Source organism: Balaenoptera borealis (assembly GCF_965194805.1).
Source record: "Balaenoptera borealis genome assembly, chromosome: 19".
NCBI lineage: Eukaryota > Metazoa > Chordata > Mammalia > Artiodactyla > Balaenopteridae > Balaenoptera > Balaenoptera borealis.
Window position 1 is genome coordinate 13,352,425 of NC_138878.1, and position 17,079 is coordinate 13,369,503.

Consider the following 17,079-nt stretch of genomic DNA (forward strand, 5'->3'; position numbering starts at 1 on the left):
GCCTTCAACCCAAGGGCCGTTTAAGACTCAAAGTCTAGATCAGAACAGGAAATTTAAGTCATGCTCTTGTGACCTTGGGCTTGTTCCACCATAGAGTAAGGATGATAACAGAAACTCCCTCATAAGGTTAGTAAGAATTATCTGTGATAAGACACATGCCATAACCTGGCGTCTACCTGGTGCTCCATATCCGATAACTCCCTTCTACTTCTTAACCCCTGCTCTTCCCAGGGCCTCAGAAAGTTAGCACCACCTTGGTATCCCTTTGAGTTGCTCCTTCAATCTCTTCTCCTTCCCTAATTAACGGTAGCATCTGTTGAGTACTGTACCCATATAAAAGCACAAGCCCATTACATCCTACAATAATGCTTTGAGATCAGTTCTATTCATTCCCTGATTTAAAGATGAGAAAACTCAAGGATAGAGTTTTACATGCACACGACAAGGGTTTGAATTGGGTTACCATATCAAGCACCCCTCTCCTAACCACGCTTTCATATGGCCTCCAAGTGAGATGGCCCAGGACTCTCCATGGCTCCTCCATGACCCTCAAGCTACACATTCTCCCTCCACAATTCCTCCTCTGACAGTTATAGGGACCAATCTCAACTTTTTGTTTTTGGCCTTGGTCTTCTCCTTTGATCAATAGACCCACATTTCCAAAGGCCAGTGGGATACAGATCCACATGGATGTCTGTCTTCCTCTGAAACCTAACCAACCCCAAGTTCCCAGCCCCTCCCTCTAGCCTGAGCCTGGGTAGCTCACGCCTTGTACACCTCCTAAGTTCATTCTATCCAGAAGGGTGGCCATGCTGGTCTCCATCCCCAGCGTGGGGTCCTGGAGAGCAGGAATCTGTCCTCAGGTGCCTCTCACAGAGCCAAGCACAATCAATACAGGACTTACCTATCCCTCCAACCAGCGTCCCCTCCCAGCTCTCCTATTTCGGCTCACAGCACTGTATCCTTCATCTGGTCCTTTAAGATCTGAAACTTGCCCCTGGACCATCCCTCTCCAGCAGCCTCCTCATTCCCCCAGCGGTCCTCTCTGCTCAGAACCGCCTCCCAACTGCCTCTTAGGTTGTTCCCTTCCCCCACTTTCCAACAGACCAACTGCTCCCCGCCCTCCTGCAAGCTCAGGTCAAATCCAAGCCCCCTTGAGTCTTGACCACACCCTGGCCCCTATTAGAGTTAGTTCCCAGTGTGTATCTTAATGCAATGAACCATAAACTCCTTGGGGGCAGGAGCTGTGTCTTTTTATTTTTTGTCCCCATGACACCATTCACAAAAATTAGCACACAAAACCACTAATAAACATATTTTGAGTAAAAGAATTTGGGAATTTAGTTAAAGCAGAAAGTGTCTGATTCAGAGGGAGCATTTTTTTTTTTAATTAACAGCATGGAAGTTATATGTATTCCCAACACAGAAACTTATAAAACTGCCCACTCCCACAGCCCAGATCACTCTGCCCCTTGCCATGCACACCTGCCCTATTTTTATTGATTTATTTGTTTATTCTGTTTTCACCCACTGATGTGTGTTGACTATTCATTCAAATACTTCTTGAGCTAATGAATGAAGATGTTAATGGTCACCTGAACCGGGAGAATTTACACTTGAATACTGGAAATACCTAAGAAGTTTGTGAAAAGTACAATCCTCAAGACCATTTCTAAAATTTACTGAATCAGAATCTCTGAAGGAAGGCCTGAGGGCTTCCACTTTTATTTATTTGTTTTTAACTTTTAACTTTTCCTTTTAAAGTAATTTTCAGAATTATAAAACAGTTTGAAAATAACAAAGTTCCCATATACCCTTTACCCAGCTTCCCCAAACATTAACACTTAGGTAACTGTCATGCAATGATCAAAACCAAGAAATTGGGGTTTCCTGGTGGTGCAGTGGTTAAGAATCCGCCTGCCAATGCAGGGGATATGGGTTCGATCCCTGGCCCAGGAAGATCCCACATGCCGCGGAGCAACTAAGCCCGTGAGCCACAACTACTGAGACTGCGTGCCACAACTACTGAAGCCCACGCGCCTGGAGCCCGTGCTCGGCAACACGAGAAGCCACCGCAATGAGAAGCCCGCTTGCCGTAACTAGAGAAAGCCCGCGCACAGCAACAAAGACCCAAAGCAGCCAAAAATAAATAAATAAATACATCTTTAAAAAACAAATAAAAACAGGAACGCTTTTTTCTCTCCACTAGTACTTCCATGGTTTCATTTTTTTACATTTAAATTCATGATCCATTTGAGTTTATTCTTCTATATGGTGTGAGCTGTGAATTCATTTTTATCTTTTTTGAAATGACTACTCAGTTGTCCCAGCGCCATTTATTCAAAAGTCTATCATTGCCTCTGAGATTGGAGATCCCATCTTTGTCATATACTAAATTTCCATTTGTACTTAGGTCTGTTTCTGCATGTTCTGTTCTATTCCATTGGTCTGTCTATTCATGTGCCAAGGCCACTCTGTCTGAATTACAGGTGCTTTTACAGTTTGTTTTAATGTCTGGTAGCTACCTACCACCTCCACCCCCTGCCCTGCTCTTTTGTTTCAACGTTTCCCTGGATATTCTAGCAGGTTTATTTTCCATATGAACTTTAATATCAACAAACTGTGCCCCCCAAAACAGCTCCAAGAAGTAAGCAGTCCACCAGAAACTTCCTGGAAGACACTCTCAACTACCAGAGTTCCTCTGGCCCAGCCACCAAAAACAGGTGAAATCTTGCTCCCAGTATCAATAGTAAGCCAACCTGTGGGGCCTTAAGACTCTTCCTTTTCTGGGAGCCCGGCCCGGACTGGAAGCCCTGACGACCATTCCCAGGGGTCACCTGAGCCCTCCAGTGCGGTGCCTGCCTCCTGGCTGGTTCACCGGGGCCCCACCAACAGATGCAAGAAACCCCTCTCTTCTAGAGAGCTCGATGTCACAGGTCACCTGTCATTTCCATGATTTCCATGATCACACGGAGACGAAGATGCCCGCCCCACTGAGAAGACCACTGTCTTATCTAGGAGGACCTTCTGCGCCACCCTTCCACCTATGGTTCCACTTAGACCTACTTAGAGAAAATACGATCTGTGCTCCCCCCAAGTACGAACTTCCTTTTGCCCAGGGGGGTATATGCAGACAATAATCTGAGGCTTGGAGTTTAAAAAAACTGTTTGACCATTATAAAGACCACTGCCTAAACTGTTTCCACCTATAGAATCACCTACAGAATCACCTTCTTAGTTTAACTCCTACCACCTCTATAAGTAAGAATGACATAGAAATTTAATTTCTAAGTGTGATAAACTTCACACTATAAATAAATCCTTTTCTATGGATGATTAGCAAGAATCTCTCAGTTACTCCAATGTGCGGCCAGGTTTGGGAACCAGGGGAATACAATAGACAGGACTGGGATCTGGCAGCCCCAGGGGTGCTCCTACTCCCTAACGGGGTCCTTGCAAACAGGTGAACCCGCCACACCAGGCAGTGAATAGGGAAGGCTCAGCAAGACCGGGGGAGTCCTCCAGCTCAGAGTGGTCAAACCATCAGTGATGAGTAACTGTCACCACAGCTGCCTTCCCAAGCTAGGTGTATTCTGCAAACTCTAGAATTATATCTCCCTTCAATCTTCCAGCAGCCCAGTGAGGTAAATTCAGGTATGATCACCATTTTATGGGAACAGAGAGGCTAAGACAACCAATCATGGCAGACCTGGGGTGAACAGAGGCATCTCACTCAGCGGCCACGCACATTTATTTCCAAGACCTTGGATTCTAAGGACATTATGAGAGGTAGAAAGCGCAGCACGAAGTCCCACTCTCTACACTGCATGGCCATAGCCCAAGGTGAAGTTACGTGATGCTGGATCCTAGAATGGGCGGGAAGGGATTGACCCTGTCGTTCCATAAAGGAGAAACAAATCCAGAAAAGGAAAAGGCTTTCTCAAGATCACACAGCCAGTCAGTGTCAAAGCTGAGAAGAGAGTCCAGGTCCGCTAAGCAGGAGTCTTTGCACCCACCTGCAAGGCATTCGGGAGTTTAGAGGCAAGGCAAGGCTGCCCCCTGGAGGAAAGACGGGAAAACTGCAGGTGTCCCTGTCCTGAGACCCTGGGCAGCTTCACTCTGCATGATGGATTTCCTGACCCTGTACCTCCCTGAGGGTTTCTCCTTCTTTACTAGTGCCCCTCTGCAGAACCCCCCAGGACTCTGTTGATGAAGTCATATCAGGGGTCTAGCATACACAAAGCAGTTTTTCCTCTCACTGCATCCTTGAAATCACTGGCTCAAGAAACACCTAGATGGAGATGGCTTTTCATGTATGAGGCACTGGGATGGGTGCGTGGGGACAGAATCTGAGAAGATGACCCTGCCTATCCCCACGGAGGTTATGATGTGTTGGGTGTCTCTGACACAATCTGTGGTGAGCAGAGAGCTGGAATGGGACGGGGAGGCAGGGGAGGACCAAACGCCAACTAAAGAATGGAGGGAGGGACTCATGGGCATCACATCTGAGTTAAGTGTGAAGAGGAAAGGATTTCAGTAATGAAGATGATGGTACAAAATTCCCGGGGAAAGAGGGAAAACAGGGCCAGGGCCTCCCCTCACGTTCCCTGGTGCCTGCCCTTCCCGTCAGCTCCTCACTGCCCAGCCACCAATGTCCGACTACTTACAAAGCCCCCTCCCCTGCTGCACCTGCCTCTTCCACAGGTCCTCCCCCACCTGGCCTTGATCACATTTCCTGCAGTCACTCAACCCCAACCCTGAACCCTCAGATCTTCCAGTCCTTTGTAGGCCTGTCTACAGAGAAATCTCTATGGTAATCAATCAATAAGCTAAAACTAGTTCTTGTGTACCTGCTGCAGAGAATCCAGAAAATTCCAAACCAACCTTTGCCCCAAAGAAAAAGAAATCATCTCAGGGGAAGAGTAGAGGTGCAAGGAAGTGATGGAGAGGGAAACATTCTCTGCTAGTTCTGGGCAGCTGTGCAAGAGGAGCCCAGGCCGGAGGGACTTTGGGGGTGACTGACATCGGATTAGGAGGCGTGGGTAGGTGGCAGGAAGGCAGGAGCAGAGGCTGGGAGGCAGGAAGGCTCTGGGTGGGTCTGCAGGTCAGCGCATGGCCTGACTCATCCAGCTGAGAGGCTAAGGGGTATAGCCTTATCGGCCGAATATTTCCCAAAGGCAGTGAGGAGTCACTCAAGACTGGGTGCAGGGACACCTTGAAAAGTGTGTTTAGAGAGATTCCTGGAACAAACCGTGTCCTTTGCTCTGCAGCTTCTCAAGGTGGCGGGGGTGGTAGGAGGGAGCTCTGCCTACACAGCTCTCACAGCCCCTGAGAACCTGTCCCTCTGGGGGAGCTGCCTCTCCTGCAGCCAGTTTCTTCCTCCAGTTCTCGGGGCACAATTTGTACCACCCCAGGATGACCGGGAGGGGAAGCCACAAGGTCAAGGCTGGGTAGTGGCTGAGAGAGAAGAGATGCCAAGCCCTGACTCCGTGCGGTGCTCTTTGCTCACTGCACAAACCCCCTCCAGCACTGAGTCTAGGCAGGAGGTGTCAGCAGAGAGTGGCTTGGGGGTGGGGTCCAGAACCTCCCCGAGCATGCTTCTGAAAATGGTGTTTCCAGGGGTGGCTCAGATCCCGTCTGTGGGTCACAGAGCGCTCAGTCAAGGGAGGAGACAGAACTGACATATAGGGAACAATTGACCACAGGATGCAATACTATCACTGTGTCCTAGGAAATCAGAGCAGGAAGGGGGAATCAGTGTGAACAGCTGTCCAAGAGATGACCTGAAACCTGTGTCCAACTGAGCACCAAACCCCTGAAAGGGGCAAGTGGGGGAAAGGGGCTAGACCCACCAAATATGAAAATACATTGTTTCTCCGGTGAAAACAAGAATTCCACAAGATTTCAACAAAAAGAATAAGCTGCCCAGTCCAAGGTAGTAATCCTACCCCATAATAATCGTTGGACACATGGGAGGGGGTACAGATTCGTTTGTAGTCATCCCTTCCGGGCATCAGCAACAGAAATTCCCCTGAAGAAGTAAGGAAGGAATGCTTTCTTAGAGATGGTTATATGTTCTGCTCATCTGTCCATTCATCCATTCATCCATCCACCCTGCATTCTTATGACAAGATTTAAAACCTTGCTCTGAGGGAATGCTGTTACTCTTCTGCCCTTCAAAACGCGATGCCCTATATGTAATAAGGAAACAAACAGAACCACAAGGCTTAATAAACGACTAAGATGGCAAGTCCAAGGCAACCATAGTTTCTCCCTCCGTTTTCCAACTGAATGCACATCCAAGAGTCTTCTGTAATCTTCTCTCCCTTCTCCTACCTCACCTCTACCCCCAATCCCGGACCAGGGCCTGTAGAGTTCACGCCCCAAACTGCTCTGAGCCCCTCTCTCTTCTCTCCTCCTCCTCCTCCTGTCCCCGCCTGCCCGCGCCCCAGGGCCTTTCCCACCCTTCAGGGGCACCCTCGATGCCCACCTGCAGCCGGTGTCGCCCCCTCCAGCCTTCGTCCACCCGCCGTTTGTCAGCAATACGAGCCTGAGCTCACGCACCGCGCGCTCAAGCGACGGTGGCCGTCTGGGCGGACGCCCTCGGCTCGGACAGCCGCTCGCACCGCCTCCTCCGTGCGCTTCGCGTCCCCGCCGCCCTGCCTCGCGCCAGAGGCAGGCGCGTGCCTTCCGGGTTCCCTCGGCGCCTGCGCCCCCGCCTGGCCCTAGCGTGTTCTGCCCCGCCTCCTCCTGTTCACCCAGCCGAACCCCACCGGCCGCGCCCCTTCCCAACCCCGTCCCCCGGCGCGAGCTGCTGCACGAGCCCACGTCCTCCCCGGGACCCGCTGCGCTCCCGGCAGGCGCGGGCCACCCTCCCACCGCAAGCCTGCGCCTCTCGCCGAAGAGCGATCCTCCTTCCCCACGTGTCCGGGGACCTGCCGGATCTCTGCCGGGAGACACTGACACTTGGGAGGCGGCTTGGCCAGAGGAAGGGGCTGCAGGCACTTTCCCTTTATTGATAAGGAAGACTTTTTCTATATTTGCCTTCTTGGTGCTGTGGGCAGCGCGTCAGTCTCATAATCTGAAGGTCTTGAGTTCGAGCTTCAGAGAACTCATGGCGTTTTGCTGCCATTCACAGAAAATAATCTGCATTCTGGGATGGTGTTTACAGAGGCCCCGCGGGGCCCAGCAGGTAAAGGGAATTCCATGTGCTGCCAGAGGACATAAGTAAATGCTTAGGTCCACACAGAGCCCATTCAACCGCAAGCCACGGCCACGAGGGACGATCATTGTCCCCTCTACCATAATAATAAGATAAAAACCCGTAAACGTGAAAACGTGCAGCGTCGGCGCTACTGCGAGGAAATGGACACTGCGCTGCTGAGTGGTTCAATTCCTCTCGCAACATCCGTGAAAAATCTCGGTCTCCGAGGTCACTTCCGATCTCCTTTTTCCCCAACTTCCTCTACTCGAAGCAAGGCCGTGTCTCCGCGTTCTTTTTCGGCTGTCTCCGGAGACTGTATTCTCGCTCCAGTCCAGACCCAGCTTTCAAGACCGGCTGTCAGTGCCGGTCCCCTACGTGGCCCCGGAAAGCTAAGTGGGGCGACATTAATGAGCCGGGAATGGCCAAGCTCTAACTATAGCTTTAGCTGAATCCTTCAGTTTTTGATTATTCAGTTTACAATAGCTTCCAGTTACTTTGTGATTTAGCCTCTACTAATTATTCAGAAATATATTTCTTAATTTCTAAAATAGGGAAATTTTAGTTTTCTTTTTATTATTTATTTCTATCTTAATTGCATTATGGTCGTAGAATATATTCTATAAGAATTAAATACTCTGAAATTTATGGCTCAGTATTTGGTCAGGTTTTGTGTTTCTTTGTTATTATTATTACATAATTTTATTTATACTAGATTAATATCAAATTAAACAATATACTATTAATAATGAGTTAATAATAAAAGTATGTCAATTATAAATATAAATAATAAAATTTATTAAACTTATATTATTATATATTATTATATTCTATTATTCCAGTATTTTTCCTCTATTAGTTTGGAAGCTGTACCCTTGTTTCATATTCTTTTAGTAATTAATCTTGAAATTACAACACTACTCCTTGATTTATCAAGACTACTATTAATTTGGAGTTTTACCTTCTTTCCAGAAAAAAAAATTTACAGTCCTTTTACTTTATCTTTTCCAATTATTACCCTCCCAACTTACATTTGTTTTCAATTCTCTTGGGTATATATCTAGGAATCGAATTGCTGGGTCATATGGTAACTCTATGTTTAGCACTTTGAAAAGCTACTAAACTGTTTTTCAAAGTGGCTGCGATGTGTTTTACAATCCCACCAGCAAGGTATGGGGGTTCCAATTTCTCCATATCTTCACCAACACTTATTATTGTCTGTCCTTTTTATTCTAGCCATCCTAGCACATGTGAAGTGACATCTCACTGAGGGTTTGGTTTACATTTCCCTCATGATGTTGAACATCCTTTCCTGTGCTTATTGCCATTTGTATACCTTCTTTATAGAAATGTCTATTCAAATCCTCTGCCCTTTTAAAAATTTGTTTACTTGTCTTTTATTGTTGAGTTGTAAGACTTCTTTACACCTTTTGGATATAAATCCCTTACCAGAAATATTTTTGCAAATGTTTTCTACTATTCTGTGGGCTGTCTTTTCACTTTGTTGATGGTTTCTTTCGAAGCACTCATTTTTGACAAACCTTATTTTTGAAGAAATAAACATTGCAGATAGAGTTGAAGCTCCCTTTTTATCCTTTTATGATCCAATTTCTCTACCTCTGTCTCCATAGTTTACCGCCATTGTGAATTTGATCTTTATAATTCCCTACATTTAAAAAAAAAAGTGTGTAAAATACACATAACATAAAATTTATCATCTTAACCATTTTAAAGTATACAGGTCAGTGACATTAAGCACATCCACACTGTTGTGCAACCATCACCACCATCCATCTACAGAACTTTGTTCATCTTGCAAAACCAAAACTCTGTACCCATTAAACAATAATCTTCCATTTCCCCCTCCCCTCAGCTCCTTGTAACCACCATTCTACTGCCTGTCTCTGTGTATGACCTCTCTTAAGTACCTCATATGAGTGGAACCATACAGTATTGTCCTTTTGTGTCTGACTTATTTCACTTAGCATGTCTTCAAGTTTCATCCATGTTGTAGCAAGTGTCAGAATTTCCTTCCTTTCAAAGGCTGAATAATATTCCATTATATATATTTTATATACATAACAATATCACATTTTGTTTATCCATTCATCCATCTATGGACACTGGTTATAGAGACACTGGGAGTCTATTTGTTACTATAGCCCAGTAGGATAGACCTACTGTTGGACTCTACCGTCTGTATTATATTTTTCAATGGATGCTAAATAAATATATTATTTAGAGGCACGCTGGCTACAGGAGTCAGCAAACTACAGTCAGCAGACCAACTCTGGCCCACTGCTTGTTTTCATAAATAAAGTTTTATTGGCACACAGTTGCATTCACTTATCTGTTGCCTATAGCAGCTTTCATGCTACAGCAGCAGAGTTGAGTAATTGGGACAAAAACCACAGGGCAAAGCCTAAAATATTTACTATCTGGCCCTTTAAGTAAAAGTTTGCTATTTCCAGGGCTATAGTAACAAATAGGCTCCACCATGTATAACAATTCGAATACAAGTTTCTCTCCCATGAAATAACCCAAAGAGGGAAGCTTTTCTCCTTGTTTGATTTGTGGACACAGGATGCTTCCATCTCATTGTTTTGCAATCCCCTCGGGCCTTCACATCGCTTGCCTGGAGCTGGTCGAAGGGGACAGAGAGCCTGGAGGGGACACCCCACTCCTTTAGCATTGGCCCGGAAAGGAGACACATTCTTCATTCATGATCCATCAGCAAGAACTAGGACCCAATAATATCTCAATGCAAAAGATGGTACATTTTGTCCCTGGCTTCGTGCCTCTTCCGGTGAACTCTAAGCTACAAACGTTAGTGGACAGCTAGCTGTCTCAGCCATGCCAACACCAAAGAGGCAGGAGGATGGAAAAGACTAGAAAGCAGGCCTATATTGCTTGATTCAGGGAGCTGGGGCTTTTTCAGCCTGGCAAAGGCCAGACAAAATATCACACCCACCAACATGAGGAAGTTGCCCTGAAACAGAGACAGGCAGCTTTTGACCAGCACAAAATGCCAGAATTAGGATCGGGACTTTGAAAGCCTCAGATAAAGCGAGGTTTCACGAAGTAGGTAGTTAAAAGGACAGCTCTTCCTGGGATATGGTTAGACCAGCGACTGGAGTCTTAACCTGCGTCAAGAGTTGAGTGTTGTTGGTCTACCAACACCCTGATACAATCTGAAAGTTTGTACATGGACATACATTGCTTCTTAAGCTTTCTTAAGAGTCCAAGAATTCCAGAAAAGTTATAAATGAAACTAAGTCTGGTCTAAAATTCCTTCCCCAACCTGGAATTTGCTGAAAGGGGGCATAAGCAATCCATCACGACGAGTTTGTTGTTTGAAAGAACTGACCGGGTATCCAAGCCATTTTGGTTTTTGCTTTTCCATTTTATTAATTACAAAATCCAGAAATCAGTGGTAGAAAAACAACAAAGGAAAAATCCCTAAGTTACATAATGAAAACCTGGAGGACAGGCCAGGTGTCTGCTGGGCGGGAGGAGAATGGACAGATGACCGGCCAAGGAGGAGAAGGTGGGGCTGTGGGAGGCGTTAGAGTTGCCCAGCACCCCGAGGTCACCCTCCGAGCACGCTGGTCTTCTTTGGGTCTTGGCCAGCAGGACCGTGGCTTGCAACCTTCAATACAAGAGCTGGTAAACAGTGGCACTGTTCCTGGAGCCCGTGACCAGGTACTGGTTGTCGGAAGACACATCACAACATAGGATGTCTGTAGACTCCTCTACCTGGAGGGAAAGAGAGGCCACAGAGGAATGATATGCAGGGGCCAGACTGGGGCCGGAGATGCACACTTCACGCACGTCTGTTTCAGGGCTCCATGTAGACCTGAGGCTCAGTCTGGAGACCGGGCCAGGTTCAGGGCTCAAAGTGTAGCCCAGGAGTTCCCAGGACCTTGAGTCCTTGTTCCCTCGATGTACTCAATGGCCCTGTTTGCCATCTCAGAGGTACTTTCCAGCACTATTTCTGGGGCCCGACCAACTGGGATCTGGGGCTGTAAGCTCCAGCTGCCTGGGTTTGCGCACGCCTCCATCCAGTACCTGAAACAATCTTTGTAGAGAAGGTGCAGCTAAGCAGTGGATCGACTCATCCAGTGTGGCCACAAAATAGCTCCCTGGCGAAGGAAAGACAGATGGAGGGGCCAGAGGCCAAGCCTGCCCTCCAGTCCCAGCTCTGCTCCTGACTAGACCAGGGAAAGGATCACTCCTTCTCTGCCTCAGTTTCCCCATCTATACAACTCAGAGACATGACCCAAACCATTCCCTCATCTGCCTGCTCCCTCCTGCCACTCCCGGGATTGTGGTGAGGGGCACTGAACAACTGGACAGCCACATGGGGCTTCGGGCATCTTCTGTCTGCCGGTGTCTTTCGGCTGTGGTTCCATAGAGGAAGCTACCATTACAGACAGAGCCAGAAAAGGAGAGGGGGTGAGCAGAAAAAGAAGGGAGGAAAGGTAGCCAGGCTGGCAGGGGAGAAACACCGGTGACAGGAGGAAGCAGAGGCGAGGGCAGTGGGAAGGTGGCCCTGGACCTAGGCCCGGCCAGTGCTGGGGCTGGAGAGGGGGGAATTAAGAGTCTGAAATAAGGCTGGGCCCAGACTCTACAGGTGAGTAGATGCCTTGTCAGGTGACAGGGCACCCAGAGGTGTCCCCTGCCTGCTCACTCACCACAGGAGGCAAACTTGAGATTGTGGTGGTAGACATATTTCTGCAGGACAGCCTTAAACTTCTCCCTTCGGTGTGTGTGCAGGATTACGATGTCACTCATTCTCAGGCCCACTAACAACCACTCCTCACTGGGGTCGTGGGTAATGCTGAGGATCTGTTTGGAAGGAGGTTTGGGGTCAGCGCTCAAAGCTGCCAGCGCCATCATTCGCGCCCACCTCTTCAAACTCGGGCGCTGCTCCTGCGGGCGCCCGCAACTCCCAGTCCCCAGGGGGACTGCACTCAGCGCAGCCGTAGCCGTCCGGGCACCTCATGCTGTAAATCGTGTTGCTGCAGCCTCTGGTAGCTCCTCAGGTCCCAGGAATACAGTCTGGTGTCTTCACCTCCCGTCCAGAACTTATTGCCCACGATGTCCACACATCGGGACCCGTATATGGGGACTTCGTGCTTCCTGGTGGGAAAACAACCCAGAGGTTCGTGCCCTGGTGGGACCCTCAGAAGTTTCGGGCCCAGGAAGCCCCTAGATACGTAGCCCAAATGCGTTCTCCACACCGACTCACCTAGTCCTACTGCAGAGGAGAGAGTGAGGTCGGAAAAGGGGCCCAGGCTTCCCCAAGGCCTCACCATCCAGCCCTCCCCCAGGTCATACCTGATCAAGATTTGGTTCTGCAAATCCCAAATCTCAACAAATCCTTTGAAACAAGCCAAGCAGATCTGGGCATTGGAGGAGACAGCCAGGGAATAGCACATGGGGCCTGTGGAGGCCAGCTGTGCCCTGACGCGGGGGGTGGGCGCCAGGTCCCAGAGAGTCAGGGTCTGGGACAGACCCCCCGTGATCAGGCTTCGCTCATCGGGGGACAGCTTGCAGGTGAGGACACAGTTCTGACGGTCCTGTAGGAATGGGTGACATTCTCAGATCATCTCCTGGAAGCATGGGCTCCAAGCATGAGGACACAGGTCACATGTAGGCTCCCGGAGCCTTCTGGACGACCCCTCACCTGTAAGTTCAGCTGGGCCTGGGGGGCGTGGTCCCAGGCATGCAGGGCACTCTCATCCCACACCCTGATGTAGCCATGGCCGCACGTGTACACGTGGTGAGTAGAGCTGCTGATGGCCAGGGAGTAGACTTTCTTTCCGTGGCGGAGTTTGCCAACCTTCCAGGACTTACGTGGGGTCATTTGCCTGACCACCACTTCATCTGGAACAGGAGGCTGGGGTGCCCATGAAAGGGTCACAGCCTTGACCTGCCCTCATCCATGGGGGACAGGCTTCCCTGTCCTCTGACTCAACTCCTGACCCTGCATCCAAAGCTCCTCTCTGACCCTCAGGCAGGACTGAGTCCTCAGCTGGGGTCCCCAGACCACTGACATCCTTCTGCACTAGCCCAGGATGGCCTCCCTGGTAAACAGCCCACATTTTGAGACACTTCTGAGTACAAGCAACGAGAGCAGAGCCTGGCTCAGAGTCTCCTAGGATGTAGCTCTAAAAGTGACCTTGTCAGCTGAGGCCCTACACACTGGTGATGGGAGGAGGGCAGCTTGGGTCCAAAGAAGCAGGAAGCCCAGTGCACCCACCACCTGTGGGAGAGAGAGTGAGGATGTGGACACACCGCATGCCCTCACCTTCTTCCTACTAGCTTCTTGTTCCAGGGGTAACAGGAAGGGAAAGATGCCACGTTTAAAAAAAAAAAAAAAGACACTTACAATTGCCCTGAGCAATGACCAGACTTCTTCACTGGGACGAGGTGAAGGACAAGGCTGACCTGCAGGGAGACACCAGCGGCCAACCACTCAGAGAGAGGAGGTCTGGCAGCAACAGCATCACGGGATCCAGGGAGAAGACTTCTCTCTCCACCCAGGGGCTCGTTCCAGGTCTCCCATTCCAATGCCCAGCCACGGGCTACACCCTGCCTGCCCGCACCGTCCCAGCTGGGACTTACCGAACTCGGATCCTGGTGGGGAGCTGTGACACACAGAGGAGAGAGGGAGGAGACAGGGCATGAGATGGATGGAGAGCTCCGTGTCAGGATCCCTCTCCCGGAGACAGTTTGCTCCCCACCCCAGTCTTGTTCAGGTGAGACCTACCTGAGGCCAGGCTCTGCTTCTTCTGATTCTGCCTCGGAGAGCTGAGGGGCCTGCAGCTCAGACCTGTCCAGGGCCTGGGGGGCCCACTGCTGTGGACTTATCATCTCTTGATAAGCCAGGTCATGCTGCCTCGGGGAGCCTGGGGGCTGCTGGGGGGGACCACACGCTTCGCCCAGCTGGGACTGTGCATGGTGCTCGTCCTGGGAGGAAATGCCGGGGCTCTCGGGCACGTTCCCCCTCTTCTCTGGTTCATCATAAATTGTGAGTATACTGAATGAGGCCTCTTCCTTCTCTTCACTCATGGTCTTCGATCGATGAAGTGCCTGAGCTACCAGGTTCCAGGGCTTAGAGGAATGAGCCCGTCACCCAGATCGTGGGTTCCCAATTCGTCCCGATCCCCTGTAGCAAGAGAGAGAACAGATGCTGACATGCAGACGCAATGTTCCGGGTCTACTGAGAAGACTCAGAGAATGCTCCTCTGGGGGAGAGGATTCAAAAGATTGGTCACCAACTAACTTTTGATACTACATGTTGGCAGCAATGGTGTTGACGGTAAAATTTCGCACACACGTTTTGAGATGTTAGTACCAGGTAAGTTATGTTTTTCCTTCTAGACACACAGACTGCATTTCCCATCCTCTAAAATCAAATTCACCCTTTAATCTGACCGTATACTTTTCAAATGAGGGCTCACCCCCAACCCCCGCCCCGGGTAAAATAAACAAGAGGTGGGACTTCCCTGGTGGTGCAGTGGCTAAGACTCCAAGCTCCCAATGCAGGGGGCCCGGGTTTGATCCCTGGTCAGGGAACTAGATCCCACATGCATGCCACAACTAAGAGTTCACATGCCACAACTAAGGAGACCACGTGCCGCAACTAAGGAGCCTGCCTGCTGCAACTAAGACCCCATGCAACCAAATAAATAAATATTTTTTAAAAAAAGAAGAATGGGGCTTCCCTGGTGGCGCAGTGGTTGAGAATCTGCCTGCCAATGCAGGAGACACGGGTTCGAGCCCTGGTCTGGGAAGATCCCACATGCCGCAGAGCAACTAGGCCCGTGAGCCACAATTACTGAGCCTGCACGTCTGGAGCCTGTGCTCCGCAACAGGAGAGGCCACGATAGTGAGAGGCCCGCGCACCGCGATGAAGAGTGGCCCCCACTTGCCGCAACTGGAGAAAGCCCTCGCACAGAAACGAAGACCCAACACAGCCAGAAATATAAAAATAAATAAATAAATAAAAATTAAAAAAAAAAAAAAGAGTTGTAGTCGCTTTAAAAAAAAAAAAAAGATACATGGGACTGAGTGAACTGATGAGGATGAGTATAATTTTTGTGACTTTCTGTCTGAATTTAAAAAAAAAAAAAAAAAATTCCACAAGGACTCAGAGGCAAAGAATATACAAATCAATTTTCACTGTAAAGTAAAGGAGCTGTTACAGTGGAGGATTACTGGACTGAATGTCAATATTATGACATAGTATGAGTGTGTTTCATGTTTCGTAATTGCAATCATTGTTGCTTTTGTTGTGGTCATCAAAAAAAAAAAAAAAAAGATAAAAGATTATAACTGGGATAAAAAAAAAAAGAAGAATGGCTAACTTTTAAAAAAATAAATTTATTTATTTATTTTTGGCTGCGTTGGGTCTTCGTTGCTGCGCGTGGGCTTTCTCTAGTTGTGGCGAGCGGGGGCTACTCTTCGTTGCGGTGCATGGGCTTCTCACTGCGGTGGCTTCTCTTGTTGCAGAGCACAGCTCTAGGCACGTGGGCTTCAGTAGTTGTGGCATGTGGGCTTAGTTGCTCCGTGGCATGTGGGATCTTCCCAGACCAGAGCTTGAGCCCGTGTCCCCTGCCTTGGCAGGCAGATTCTTAACCACTGTGCCACCAGGGAATCCCTTAGAATGGCTATTAAAAAAAAAAAGAAAAAAAAGAAAAAGAAACAGGAGGGCAACAGGAAACTGCACACACATCGCAGTGTCTCTCACCACCCTGCCCCACGCACCCTGCAGAGGGGAAAGCGTGGAAGAACTCAGTGGTCCTGCAAACAAGACATTCCCTTTGGATGGGGCGAGGCTGCAGAATGATGAAGAGGTTGGCTGGTGGTGATTTAATCTTTCCCATCCTAGGGGATAATTCTGAGAACTGAATGGAATCATGCGTGTAGAATACTCATAATTATATCAGGCCAGTGGCAAACACTCAATACATGGCAGATAGTGCGTTTATTTGGAGACTGTGCCAGGGACCAGAGCTTTGAGGCTGTAAGGCAGACCAAATGCCTTCCTTCAGGCTGCCCAATAGCTATCCCCAGAAGGCCCTGAGGAGACCCAGTGTTCCATTCTCAGGACATATTAGAAGCTTCAGGGAGAAGACGATGCATAAGGCTGGAGAGGGGATCCTCCAACTGGAACCAATGCCTTGAAGACCAGGCTCAATCCTTGGCTCTCAGACACCCGGGGGCACCCAGGCTGCCTGCCCTTGGGAAGATGTGAGGGCAGCTATATGGCCAGACTCCACTCCTCTTGACACTTGGAGGTCTCATTGTGTCTTTGGCCCTGAAACAAATACTTTACATAGCTGGTCCTATTTCATCCACACAACTGTGTGGGCCACATTTTATAGGTTTCAAACACTGAAGCTCTGAGCAGGTGAGCAAATAGCTAGAAAGCACGGAGAAGAGGTTGAAATTCTGCCCTGTCTGGTTCTCAGCAGTCTGCTTTCTACCTCCCCATCAGAGGAAGGAAGGCAATATCCACCACAGTGACAATGCAGTTACCCTCTGACCCAGCACTTTCACTTTCAGGAATTTATCCTAAAGGTGCCCTCAAATAAAATCCATGTCTAAACCGAAGCATCATAGCATTGGTTATGATAGCAGATGACAAACCCAAAGTCCCTAAGAAGGGACTGGTGAGATAAGTCACAGTATATGCATGAAGTGGAATATGACACAATTGTTAAAAATAACAAGGACACTTACGTCTGGACATGGAAAATCCCAAGGTCAGTTAATGGGGGAGGGGTGGATTCAATGCACATAATGCACAGATTCGCTGTAAAAGGATGGAAATTAGAACCTATCTTTGCATATGCTTTTATGCACAT

The 17,079-nt window shown here is 48.7% G+C and overlaps 1 protein-coding gene and 1 long non-coding RNA gene across 3 annotated transcripts in view; both read right to left on the minus strand.

The window, feature by feature from the left end:
• The window catches only part of LOC309617563, a 60,596-nt gene extending 49,954 nt beyond the window's left edge, over nt 1–10,642 (minus strand). For both annotated transcript variants that reach the window (XR_014238042.1, XR_014238043.1), the window contains exon 1: nt 6,491–10,642. This is a non-coding gene — a long non-coding RNA (uncharacterized lncRNA). The remainder of the gene's footprint in view (nt 1–6,490) is intronic.
• An 84-nt stretch (nt 10,643–10,726) lies between these two features.
• Nucleotides 10,727–14,294, minus strand: TLE7 (TLE family member 7). Its single transcript, XM_082370023.1, has 9 exons — nt 13,977–14,294; nt 13,832–13,854; nt 13,596–13,654; nt 12,891–13,103; nt 12,542–12,783; nt 12,202–12,343; nt 11,896–12,049; nt 11,270–11,343; nt 10,727–10,957 (listed from the first exon to the last, which is right to left on the minus strand). Exons 1-9 carry the CDS (start codon nt 14,276–14,278, stop codon nt 10,853–10,855), a joined length of 1,314 nt encoding a protein of 437 aa, XP_082226149.1. The 5' UTR covers nt 14,279–14,294; the 3' UTR covers nt 10,727–10,852.
• Between the last annotated feature and the right edge of the window lie 2,785 nt (nt 14,295–17,079).